This window comes from Cnephaeus nilssonii, assembly GCF_951640355.1.
Source record: "Cnephaeus nilssonii genome assembly, chromosome: 6".
NCBI classification, from domain to species: domain Eukaryota; kingdom Metazoa; phylum Chordata; class Mammalia; order Chiroptera; family Vespertilionidae; genus Cnephaeus; species Cnephaeus nilssonii.
In genome coordinates this window covers 28,004,526-28,018,233 of record NC_137077.1, presented here as the reverse complement: position 1 = coordinate 28,018,233, position 13,708 = coordinate 28,004,526, and the positions used below count along the sequence as shown (strand labels likewise).

Here is a 13,708-nt window from a genome sequence, read left to right as displayed (position 1 = left end):
GGGTTAATTTGCATACTCACTCCTGATTGGCTGGTGGGTGTTGCGAAGGTACAGTCAATTTGCATCTTTCTCTTTTATTAGTGTAGATGGTACATAGCATATGTACTTGAAGTAATGCTTTAAATATTGGGAATTTTATTTCATGATTAGGTTATTTGACTGACTTAATTTTTCTTTAAGTTTTAAAAAGAAGTAGTTATTTTAAAATCTCCATTTGTTTTCCTTTTCCTTTTCCATATTCTTACCAATTAAGCATTGAAAAACAAGCAGTTCATTTATAACATGTTCATTTCTATTCCTTCCATCTTACTTTTTTCTTAAACTAGTGAGAGGAGAAATGGGCTTTGTTATTGGTCTTACTCTTTTTCATAGGGTGAGAATTATACTTAGAAAGACTTTCCTCCTAGCTTCTCTGGAAACAGTGACATAATTGTATTGACTGTGAACTTATGACATTGATTTACCACTTTGTTTGCACTCATTTTTACTTTTCAAATGACTCAACTTTTCACACCACTTTAACAGATGAAGAGCTTACTAAGGTGCACTAGTATTATAGCAATCAATGTGCTAGTGTAAGTCCTATTTTTAAAAAATGTCTTTTACAAATTACATTTTTATATATTTTCATTAAAATATTTAAATCGAGATTATCGGGTCATGTTACTTTTTAATATGCTTTCATTTGAATGAACACAGGTTAAAACGAGGGAAGAGTAAAGTTTTAAGAGAAGTAAACATTGAGTTTAATGGAGTTTAAGCTTTAATATGATAGCAGAACATCACCAAGTGTATTCACATAACTTCCCTTAGCACCATAGTAGGTGATTGAAAAACTGAAGGGAATAAGAGTTCATTCAGAGCTTGGCAAGAGTCTATTCAGTCAGGGAACCACTGCTAGTCAATGTATCTGATGCCTCATTATACTGACACACTAGAGAAAAATGTTCTGCTTTTTATATTGGGCATTTAAAATTAAAATGAATAGCAAAACAAACATGCTATCTCTGCTTTGCTATGAAATAGTTGAGTCATTTTCATGGGAAGAGTAATGTCAACATGAGTAATTATTTTGAAGCAGAAAAAATGTTACTAAAAATTATATTGACTTTCTTTTGTTTTAATTAAAGTTTTTCACTACCAATTGAAGCCAGTAAATTATGCCTGCCATACATATGTAAGGGCAAATGATACATTCAATTTCATACTTAGGTCATTAAAACTTGTAATTATTCTTATTTTTTTTGCTATGAAATTGAATGTACAAATTTAGGAATGAAAGAAAGGGTAGAAAAATAGCATCCAAAGCACATCATGTTCAATAAGATCAAGAGTATGTGATGTTGGGAGAAATTCTGATATCTCTAAAATGTCTGTTTCTCCAATAATAATATTTCAAATTTGTCCTTGAGGAAAAATTTAGGGCCCTAAAGAGTATATAGAAAGAGTATATGTTGATCTTTAGATCTTACTGTTTATAACTAGTATTGTATAGAAATTACTTTTAAACCATGTTATTCCAAAACATCCACAGTTTTATATTTTATACTGAAATCTCCCAATTAGCAGATATGACCGAAAATTGCCTTTGTGAGTTAAAGCTATAGGAAATGTATCATCCAAATTTAATATTTATATTGGATTTAAACATCAGCAACAGTACAGAAGGAAGATTTTGAATATGACAGTTAAATTATGTCCATAAATACAAACAACCTTGACAAATACTCAAATTTGGCTGAATTTTAACTGGAGGTTTATATCAATTACAAGGTCAATAAATCTTCTACTTCTAAAAAAGGCATCCTAGCCTATCTTAGCTAATCTTACCAGTAAAGACGATGGGCAATCTGGATGCTTTGCAATGAGCGGTGTAATAGGAGTTGCACTAGCGGACTTTCAAGGTTCCATTCAAACTTGATAGCCTGAAGTGAGAGACAGAACCACTTTACTCTTTTTTATCTCAGTAATAAAATTATAGCAGAATACAGGACTTAAGAGGCTTGAGAAAAGACCAGGGAAAATGTCATAAACATTTTAACAAAATCGTAATAATACATTTTGATAGCTTTATTTGCTGGTGCATAACTAATAACAGAGCACACACAGATCACACAATTTAGGTCTGTACAGTCTTGTTTCCTTTCCTTATGTATGCTTTAGTATCACAGATAATACATGAGAGCGGGTGGCTGGTAGAATTCAACCATGCCTAGGAGGAGAGTCCTGGCACAAAAATATAATATCACGAACAGTGCTCTGGATATAGAAATGGCATTATCAGGCAATAGATATTTCTACCCCTTTGGAGATGTAACTAATGCACACCCAAAGCCTTAACTGAAGTCACCAACTGATATATCAGAATTAACCTGCGGACCTTGAAGCTTTACTTATAGGTTTGAAAGATGATTGTTTCCACCATAACTCGCACATTCCCAAATCCTTTCCCTCATCTGCACTGTGAACAACTCAGGTTTTCTAGGATACTCAACCTGGAGGAAAACACAGACAGCGACGCAGCCCCTGATATCCTTAGAGACCTACTCAGACCTCCATCTGCACTGTGCAGTCAGTGCCTGGGCCCCAGTATCATGACAGGAATCTGAATATTTTGCAAAAATGAAAACCAGGTTCTCTTTCAAAAAATATTCTTTCATGCTTGAGAGACAAAACTTCTAACTTTAGTTGTTCAGTAAGCTCTCTCTCTCTCTCTCTCTCTCTCTCTCTCTCTCTCTCTCACACACACACACACACACACTCAGAGTTTAAGCCAGGTTTTGTACCACAGTACAGACAGCAGAAAAAAAGTTGTACATCATTCATTCGCACACAAACCTGAAGAACCACCTTGATATGCCCACCATCCCCAAGGATGAGAAAGTTTATGAATTCCTAAGGAGTGGGGGTGATTTCACAAAAGATGATTGCAGCACATTTGCATAAACTCTTGTAGCTGTCTGAATGCCTAACAACCATAATGTATGTTGTCTTAAAACTGTAGCTATGACCTTCATTAACTTACTTGCTAATACTGGGCTGACTAGATTCTGGGTTATGTTAATGCCCTAATAGTGAGCATATCCTATCAGCATATGAGCATAAGAGATGCCTCAGAACTTATTTCCATGTTTCTGTTTTCAGCTTTCTCTTTAGTTTTCCCCATTATTTCTTCTTGAACCCAATAATTACTTGTTGATCTTGAATTGCCTTCTTTGTTTCCAAACTCCCTGCTTTGCTCTGTCTACTGGTACAATTTCCCCCTGAATCCTGCCTCATCATCTAAGATATAGGCATTTTTTATGGTATATATCACATTATTATGAACCTACCTGAAAGATTATGACCTATGTGTTATATTACCTGGTTCTGTATCTTATTTGATTTCTAGCTATGACCCATATTTTCTATTTTCATTATGATCTTAGAATCTTTTTGTATTGCTTTAATATAGCCTGCGTACTTCTAACAAGACAACACATGAAATAACTTGCTTTCAGAAAGTGATCAATAGGACAATTTTCTTCATGTCTTGGGAAGTTTTAAAATCAGGTTAGAGCATGAAAGTTTAAGGACAAACTCCACAACAAATGTTTTTATTTATTTATTTTTTTACTAATCCTCACCTGAGGATAATTTTCCATTGATTTTTAGAGAGAGCAGAAAGGAGGGGGAGAGACATCGAGAGAGAGAGAAACATCAATGTGAGAGACACATCAAGTGGTTGCTCCTGCCCGTGCCCTGACCAGGGTCAGGGATCAAGCCTGCAACTGAGGTACATGCTCTTGAGTGAAATCAAACCCGAGACCCTTCAGTCCACAGAATGACACTCTATCCACTGAGCCAAACTAGGTAGGGTCACAACAAATGTTTTTAAAATTCTTCCCAGTTTTTAAATTTTATTTTATAGCCACATTACACACTTCTTGTCCACCTCAAAACATTTTACAATTAAAAATATTCACTTTTAATTAGGAAATAGTTACAACTTTACCTAATTGTACCTCTGTGCTTTTGCTATGCTGGATTCCATGTGCACCTTGTCTGAAGAATTTGGATTTGCAGGTGTATGGCTCTCAGTGATATTTCTGTTGCTAAGTGTGTTGGTTCATATTGGGGCTTTCAAATGGGCTTAATCTTAACTTTTGTAAAAACTTACTTTATGAGTTGGGTGAGAGATAACATGATGCCCATACTCAGGAGCCATAAGATGAATGATATTTCTACAAGGTGAATTAACCTTTATTTTCTCTATAGTATCCTGGCAAATCTAGAGAAGTAAAACTATAAGGATTAATATAAGTAACTAGAGGCCCATTGCACAAAATTTGTGCACAGGGCGGTGGCTCCCTCAGCCTTGCCTGCACCCTCTCCAATCCAGGAGCCCTCGGTGGATGTCCGACTGCCTCTCGCAATCCAGGACCACTGGCTCCTAACTGCTAGCCTGCCTGCCTGCCTGCCTGCCTGCCTGATCGCCCCTAACCACCTCTGCCTGCCTGATCACCCCTAACCACCTCTGCCTGCCTGCCTGATTGCCCCTAACTGTTCCCCTACTGGCCTGATTGTCCCTAACTGCTACCCTGCTGGCCTGATCACCCCTAACCGCCTCTGCCTCGCCCCACACCCAGGACCCAAGATTCTCTCCTCTGGCGGTTGCAGGCACCCAGGACCCAGGACCTGGGCTTTCCTCCCTCTGGCCAGCCGCAGGCACCCAGGACCCAGGCTGCCTTTGCCCTGGCCAGCCACTGCCGTAGGGGACTGTGGGCAGGCAACTTCGCTTGGGGCCACAGCCGCAGGTGCCTGGGACGGTGGGGCAGTGGCTTGTCCCTCTCCTGGGCCACACAGCCCCAGCCGCTGGTGCCCAGGACCATGGAGTGGGTGGCTTGTCCCTCTCCTGGGCTGCAGGCGCAGGTGCAGCCACTGGAGCCTGGGACTGCAGGGCGGGCGGCTTGTCCCTCTCCCAGGCCACAGCCTGGCTGGTCCCCATTCCTCCCTCGCCAGTTCATTTGTGCCTGGCTGGTCCCCATTCCTCTCTCATGAGCTCATTTGTGCCTGGCTGGTCCTCATTCCTCTCTCCTCAGTGTTGAGTTCTGAGCCATTATGGTGTGACAGTGTGAGGGTGTGATGACCATTTTCATATTAGCTCTTTATTATATAGGATGATATGGTAGAGTTTTTTCAAAACCAACGCTCTATGCAGTCTTCAGAGGAATGCATATTCTGTTTGCAAAGTAATACGGTTTTCCAGCTTAATAATATAGGCATCCCCCATCAGGTTCAGAGTTTCCTATTTAAATGTTTAAAAACAAAGGCATCTGGCATTTAACTACAACCTGGCCTTTAAGATAAGAAAACACCCGAGTTTTAAAAAAAGCAAACAAACAAACAAAAAAAGGCAAAAAACATAAAGACCACTATTTTAGATCCATTCAGCACTCAGTATATAGTCAACTTGGAAAAAAATATTGTTTGTAGTTTGGATATTCTGTCATTTACAGAGTCATCTGTAAAATGTGTAATTGTTTATATTTCTAGGTAAGTTTATATATTTTTCTAAAATTACTCCAACAACATTGTGATATTTGATTTTGTCACTAAAATGTATTCTCTGTAGGAAAAAATTAGGAACAATCTTATAATGCTACTTTTATAAGAATTGTAATCAATTTAGAATACTCTAAGAGAAAGGCAAGAAATGCAAAATTCAAAATTCTGAGGATCTGGCTAGCAAAAGGCTATTATTTATATGACACTTATTAACTTAATGTCTTATTATTTACATAGGTAAAAAAGATTTCACCACAAGCATATCTATTTTTCCCCCAGTTTAACTGATAAGTGCAGTTGCTTTAAAAAAATTATTTTTTGCTTTTACATACTTTTTTTGTAACTGTATGAATTTTGGCTAGAGAATATCTGCGGTTACCCATGTTGATATATGAGCTATAATTTCTCCCTTTGGCTGGCTAAACTGCAATATCACTTCACGTAGTCTATTGTTGATTCATCAGAAACTTTTAAAGAGAATTGTTAGCTAAAATCCCGGAATTCCTTGGCAACTCTGTTTTTCTTACCTGAACTAGCTGTGGGAGATAGTCCAGTAGTTCGTCATTCAGGAGGCTGTCTAATTGCTGAACTGCCACTTTACGAATTTCTTGATCTGGAAAACTAATACAAAGGAAATATATCTATTAAGCAGTTAATGGTATGGAATAATACATGAAAAGTATCAGGGAAACAGAGAACAAATTCCATCCTCAGTGTGTAAAATAAAATAATGGTCCCACAATCAATTAAGATGACTAGTAGTACCAAATAATTATTATTTTTCTGTATTCTATATATCATGTCATTTGCAGTAGAAAGTCCTTTTGCCTAGATTTTGGAAACTTGGGTTTAAGTTAGATCCCTTCCAGCTTTCTTGTCTATAAAATGTGGATGATAGTGATACCATTGTAATAAATCAAATTATTAATAACTGGAAAGGAGCAAAGGGAAGGCCAAGTATTATAGGCATGACCAGAAAAGTTTGGGTGGCATAGGGAAGGTACTTACCTGTCAGTCACACTTGGGAATAGGTCGTTGGCCAGAGTAGGCCTGGACACTGCAAACATGGGAAGATAGGCGATCCTTAAACCCTTAAGTAAAGAATTCTCTCTCCTGGTTTGCCTAGGATTCCTGTGACTCTTGTTGTAGGGGTGTGCTCTCTTGAGTCCCCTGCATTCACCCATATGGCTCACAGCCATGTGGTCCCCATACACAACGGACAAGTGGACGGCAACTAGTCTGATGCTACATGGAACCCAGCTCCACCCATGGAATGGAAACTCTGGACATTGGCTTTGCTTTCAGCTCTGCTGAATCCCCAGCTGCACATATTCCTGGACTGGATTAAGGGAAATGGGACTTTAGAAACCGAGGGATGTAATTGCATGAAAATAAAGCTTTCCACCACATCTCATTCTCCTGTGGGGGCCTCTAGAAATGCTTATTCCCGTGGTACCCCAGGAACCCCACTCCCACCAGCAACAAAGGCCATCCACACATTTCTGCGATAATAATAGGACATCTAACATCTTTTCTAAAATAGTACGCAAATCTTTGCTTATAATTTAGCCATGCATTTATTAAATAAAGTATTACCAGCTGGAGGCCTGATGGTTTATATGATTACTAATGGAATACATTTGAATGAATTTGGCCAGATCATAATAAAAATTAGAAATCTAAAGTATTTTATAATAAATAAAAATAATTTAATAAGGCTAACTCTTACTAGAACAGGAGTTCTTGAGGGAAACTGTACCTTATTCATTTCAGGACTGCACATGCCTATGGTAAGATTTGGCACTCATTAGACACTTAATAAATGTGTGTTACTGAACTAAAGTCATGGAGGTATTTAGCATTTGAAACCCTATTTCAAAGACAATTTATCCTCCAATGGGCTCCTCAGGTTGCCATTATCTTGTTCCAGCAGAAGAGTTAGATTCAATTATCTCCAAGCGCCTGGAAGTGCCTAGAGATAACTTTTGGCACCATCTTGCTTTGACGTGATTTTGACATACTGCTTTGACATGATTAAAAATAACCGAGCTTTGATTAGAACAATTCATTGTAAATAAACACGTTTTCAGGAAAAATAGGCATAATTTAAAATTCCAAGGGCTATTTATGGTAACTCATTGAAAAACAAAGAAATGAATAAACAAATAAACAAAACCTCCAAATCACTTTGAATGTTTTTTTTTCCAATCTGTCATGTAGGAACTCTGAAGTTTGGCTCCCAATACTGGGGAGGTCAGAAAGTCTTTAATATCCAGTCTTTGTTCAGCATATGAGGTTACTGAAGGGTGAAATGAATACTATGCAGCTCCAGTGTAAAGGAAAAAATGGTATTACTCAGTATCTCTCAGCTCTCCTCTTAACAATAGTTTGAAATGTAATGTTTAAACAGGTTACATATCTTTTCTTCATTTAAACTGAGCATTTTAATCGCAACAAGAATTTCACTTGCAAGGTTATTCACTCAAAACCCTTGTTTCTGACCTGCAAATACAGTTCCAATAATTTTCTTTCTTTGAACATTCTGGCAATGAGACCTAGTGAGAACTGTAGTGCGGACGCATCTCAAGAAGTACCACAAAGGTCAGAAGATCTCAGTGCAGCATCAAAAACAGCTGGAGAGCAGAAAGAGTGTAATAAAAATGCAAAGCTAGAAGACGGTCAGCTGGTTTTAGCACACTAAGACTTTATTTTCTCCAAACTAAATGTGATTCACTCTAATTTATTGCTCTCAATTTCTAAACCATTTGTCTGAAGCTTGCTGGCATCAAGGTCAGTGTGAGGACGTTTGAAGCCTTAAAGGGAATAGTTACTTGGTACATTTTGTTGCCTTAAGTGATTACTTAAGTCAGATACAAGTCACCCAGGCTTTCTTATGTACCGATTTTATCTTATTGATATAAATAACAACAAAAAATGAAAAATAGCAAAACCATGACAAAACAAAACTCTTTGATGAGTACTATACCTCTAATTATGTATTTATTTCCAAATACTAAAGTGTAAACTCCATGAAATCAGATTTTTTTTGCCTGATTTGTTCATTGATATGTTCCCAATGCCTACAGATTGGTGGGCATGCTCTACATATTTATTTGAAGAATATCCAAACTGAATGAATTGTCTTTCCACCTCAAACCTCTCTACTTCCAGACTTTCCATTTGTAGTCTGTGTTATCATCTTTTTCCAATCATGTAGGTCTAAAAATTTGAGATACTTTCCCCCCCGTATGCCCTTCTCATTAAATTTTTTTCTCCTTCCCATCTGGCGAAATTCTATTCATCATTGTAGTCAAAGCTCAAGCACCCATTCACCTGCAAAGTTGTTGTAGCCACTTTGTATACCTGTAGAGTTGATCATACCCTTTTCTATGAGGTTTTATATTATGTACATGGTTGAAGGCAGGCTTATTCATTCATTAATTCTAGTGCATGTACAGATGAATAAAAGTTTGTGGAATTGCTAATGATCTTTTATATTGATATCTAATTAGTTGCTAAGTTCTGTTGACTTTTCTATTCTAATGATCTAGCATCATGCCTGTTTTTAATTGCTTCTGCAACTGTCTAGTCTAGGCAATAATTATCTCGTGCTGGTACAAAATTTTTTCATAGTAATCCTATATAATGAAAGCCTAATATGCTAAGTGTCCAGTCGTCTGGTTGTCCATTCAACCAATCAAAGCATAACATGCTAATGATATGCTAAGGCCGCCCAACTGCTCGCTATGATGTGCACTGACCACTGGTCGACCAGTCACTATGATGTGCACTGATCACCAGGGGCAGACACTCAATGCAGGAGCTTCCCCCTGGTGGTCAGTGTGCTCCCACAGGGGGAGCGCTGCTCAGCCAGAAGCCGGGCTCATGGCTGGCGAGCATAGCAGCAGTGGCAGGAGCCTTTTCCGCCTCCATGGCAGCACTAAGGATGTCCAAATTGCCAGTTGCACATCCTCCGAGGGCTCCTGAACTGCGAGAGGGTGCAGGCCTGGCTGAGGGAACCCCCTGAGTACAAGAATTTCATGCACCAGGCCTCTAGTACCTTATAAAATTTCTTAATTTATTTGTAAGTTTATTTCTCATAAAATATCGAATGGTTTTCTACTTCCACTGTCTCTTTCAGCCCATGTAAATATTCAAGGCTAGTTGAACACTTCGTATTTTTCTACTCCTGTGATACTCCATAAACTGCTCTGGCTCACTGGGATGATATTTTTACTCTGAAAATGCCATGTGAATTCCCACAATTGTGAGTACTGTAACTTTCACTGGGAATATCCTCCTTTTTCTTCTTAAAGTTCTATTCCTCATTCAAAATGGGGACCAAATATTCTTAAGGTAAGGAGCCCAATCTTTAGTAATCAATTTTCTGAACTCTAAGGGCATTTACTAGATGACTCCATGGTCACTTAGGATATACTAGTGTGCATTAGGGTTTATCTTTTTATAGATGTATCATCATTCCTCAAGTAGTGACTAAATCAACTGAGAATAAGGATTGTTTCATCTTTTATTTTTATGCCTGGGATTTAGTACCATGTTTCAGACATGCATTGATTATCTTATATAATCCTATACAATAAAGAGGTAATATGCAAATTGTCTATCACTCCAACACACAAGATGGCTGGCCCATGTGGTCAAAGATGGCCACCCCCATGTGGACACAAGATGGCCGGCAGGGGAGGGCAGTTGGGGACAATCAGGCCTGCAGGGGAGGGCAGTTAGTGGTGACTGGGCTGGCAGGGGAGCAGGTAGGTGTCGATCAGGCTGTTAGGGGAGTGGTTAGAGGGTGATCAGGCTGGCAGGCAGAAGCAGTTAGGGGCAATCAGGCAGGTAGGCAGGCGAGTGGTTGGGAGCCAGCAGTCTTGGATTGTGAGAGGGATGTCTGAGTAGGACATTCCTTGAGAGGTCCCAGATTGGAGAGGGTGCAGGCTGGGCTGAGGGACACACCCCCACCCTGTGCATGAATTTCTTGCACCAGGCCTCTAGTAATATAATAAATAAAATCATATTATGCAGCCCCTTTTATTTTTTTGCTGTGCTCTAATTTACATAGATAGCAATAGGTATAAGTCCACAAACAGCATCCATATAAATTCTAGATTTCCCCTCCTCCCCATTCACATGGTAAGAGGAAAACAAATCTAAAGACAGTGTTAAAAATAATTTTTTTTTCAGACTCCTTCATGAACAACCTCCCCACCTCCAAAAAAATACCTCACAACCTTATGACATCTGCATAGTATAATCCAAAAGAAAAATTATACATTTCTATCAATATGTACAAATGGTGAAAAGAATGTTTCTGCACCTTAATGGAAAGCGATGTATCTTTTATTCACTACTGTTGTTTGAAGTTCAGAAAGAAATTGGGAGCAAAATTGCTAAGAAACTAACTAACCACATGACATCCTGAGATGTGACTAAGGCCTAACAACATTAAAGCACATCCAAATATAACTCGCATTTGACTATTTTAGAAAGAGTTGGCCACATTAAAAAAGACTGGCAGAGTTAGTGAAGTTCCTGGGAAATGGGCTTTTTCATACATTGCTGGCAATATATAGCAACATGAATTTAAAAAAGAGTCTTTAAAATGTGCTTATTCCTTTTCTAGCAATTTTACTTTTGGGAATTTATCCTAAGAAAATAATCAGAGATGTGAGTGAGAATATGTGTATATATGCAAAACTGGCAATGATAGAAATGTCTAAATATAAAAAGTTAAATATCAATGACCAAGCAATAGAATATATGCAGTCATTAAAATATGAAATGAATATTTAATGATATAAAACAAGCATGTCAAACTCAAAGGCTAACACAGGCCAAATAAACAAGGTTTAAGTTTATGTGGGCCGCAAAAAAACAAAAGCTTCAATTTTCATAGAAACGTAGGTTTGTTTCGAGAGAGACATACTGAATACAAAGGGCTGAAATAAATGAGTAATTGTTAACATAAAATAATAGAACATTTTAATAAAAATTAATATTTTTTCTTGAACATTAACTTACCAGACACTGAATAACTACACAAATTATTAAGTGTAATGCAAATAAATCTATTTTTCCTTTTCTCCGAAAGCGAAATATTTCCTGTTGCACACACCAAACAAGTCAGTACAAGACTAATGATGGGGCAGTCGGCTGCTAAAATATTCAATGCTAGTATTAGTGGAGAGAAATGGTGCACCTGTGCCTAAGATGCATAAGGGAAATGAATGCAACATGGTTATAGTAACCAGTCATTAGCAAAAGTTGTAGTTTACTATTAATAATTATATATAACAGGATATTATAAAAATTAAGTTATGAAATTTTTATTAAAACGTTTCTTACATACTGTTATATTGGCTGGGCCACAAAAATATTCGATGTGGGCCACATGTGGCCCACGGGCCTCGAGTTTGCCATGCTTGATATAAAACATTATGAAAAATGTATATGAAGGATCAAAATGTTAATAACCAAATATCTGAGTGGAAGGTTCATGGGATAACTACAATCTTTTTTTTTACGCTTAAAGTTTATCAGTTACTAAAAATATTTTTAAAAGCCCAGCCATTCAACTTATTATGAAAATCCTATATAATAAAGAGGCAATCTGCAAGTTAACCCTCACGCCCTCACAAGATGGCTGCCTACAACCAGGCCAGCAGGGGTGTTAGTGAGGGACAACCAAACAACTGAACAAGCAGGCTGCATGGGGCAACCAGGCAGGCAGGAGGGTTGGTGAGGGATGACTAAACGACTGAACAGCAGGCTGCGTGGGGCGACCAGGCCAGCAGGAGGGTTGGTGAGGGATGACAAAACGACTGAACAGCAGGCTGCGTGGGGCAACCAGGCCAGCAGGTGGGCAGTTGGGGGCAATCAGGCCGGTGGGGGGGGGGCAGTCAAGGGTAACCAGGCCAGTGGGGGCAGGGGGTGAAGTTGGGAGCGACCAGGCAGGCAGGTAGGTGAGCAATTAGGAGCCAGAGGTCCAGGTTTGTGAGAGGGATGTTCCACTGCCAGTTTAGGCCCGATCCCGGTGACATCCTCCAAGGGGTCCCAGATTGGAGAGGGTGCAGGCTGGGCTGAGGGGACCCCCCCTCCCATGCATGAATTTCGTGCACTGGGCCTCTAGTATATTAATAATGGAAAATTCGTTAACATTAGAAGAAAGCTCCCAACTATATGTCCTTTTAAGGATGCAAATCATTGTGTGAAAGAATAAGAATTATATTGTATTTTTAAGTCAACTTAGACTATTCCATTAACATAATAGGCACAAAAGAGATCTTTGTCTCTGTAGAATTTATGTTTAATACTTTTTCAAGGCTCTGAACTTAGCCATAGATCAATGGACAAAGATGTTCCACAAATCCTGTCATTCTGTCTGTGTCCTGTTGTCTGAAACTATTTAAACATTCTTTTTGGGATATAGCTGTTGGCATTTCATGCTTAGTATCTCATTCCTCAATAAGGTGAGGGTCACCCATATTAGTTCTCTGACTGTGGTGTGATATTTACAGACTTAAATGTCATATGTAACAGAAGCACTGCAACCTATTTTGAATTTTCCACAAGCCAGGTATTTGTGCTTTACAACAATCTGATTTGCTTGAAAAATACATGTAATTCCTGCCAATAAAACAGGTGCCACTCCTTAGCTATTCTGATCACTTTGTTACTGTAATTACTCTAGGCATGGACATTACCCCTTGAGTCTGGAGAAGAAACAAAATTATTGTTAGAAGATTCATCAGGCTGATATCGACCAGGTATCATTTATTTACAATTATAAAGGATCTCCTTATAATCAATTAGAAAATAGATGATTTACAATGTAATAAATGGATATCTGTCTAGTTTGATTGATTAAAAAGAGATAAGGTCAGCCCTGGCTAGGTGGCTCAGTTGGTTGGAGTGTCATCCTATATATCAAAAGGTTGCCAGTTTGATTCCTGGTCAGAGCACATACCTAGGTTGCAGGTTCTATCCCCAGTCAGGGCATATATGGGAGGCAACCAATTGATATTTATTTCTCATATTGATGTTTTTCTCTCCTTTCCTTTCTCTCTAAAATAATAAATTAAAAAAAACATATTATTGAGAGTGGATTTAAAACAAATACAAGGTCAATAAAATTCCATTACTTGTT

The 13,708-nt window shown here is 38.3% G+C and overlaps 1 protein-coding gene across 1 annotated transcript in view; it reads right to left on the bottom strand.

Annotated features, from left to right (window-relative positions):
* PIK3C2G (phosphatidylinositol-4-phosphate 3-kinase catalytic subunit type 2 gamma) overlaps positions 1-13,708 on the bottom strand; it is a gene marked incomplete at both ends in the record, with an annotated part of 264,212 nt that overhangs the window by 155,777 nt on the left and 94,727 nt on the right. The window contains 2 exons of the mRNA XM_079775257.1: positions 1,831-1,925; positions 6,075-6,168. Coding sequence (XP_079631383.1) covers positions 1,831-1,925; positions 6,075-6,168 — 189 coding nt within the window. The remainder of the gene's footprint in view (positions 1-1,830; positions 1,926-6,074; positions 6,169-13,708) is intronic.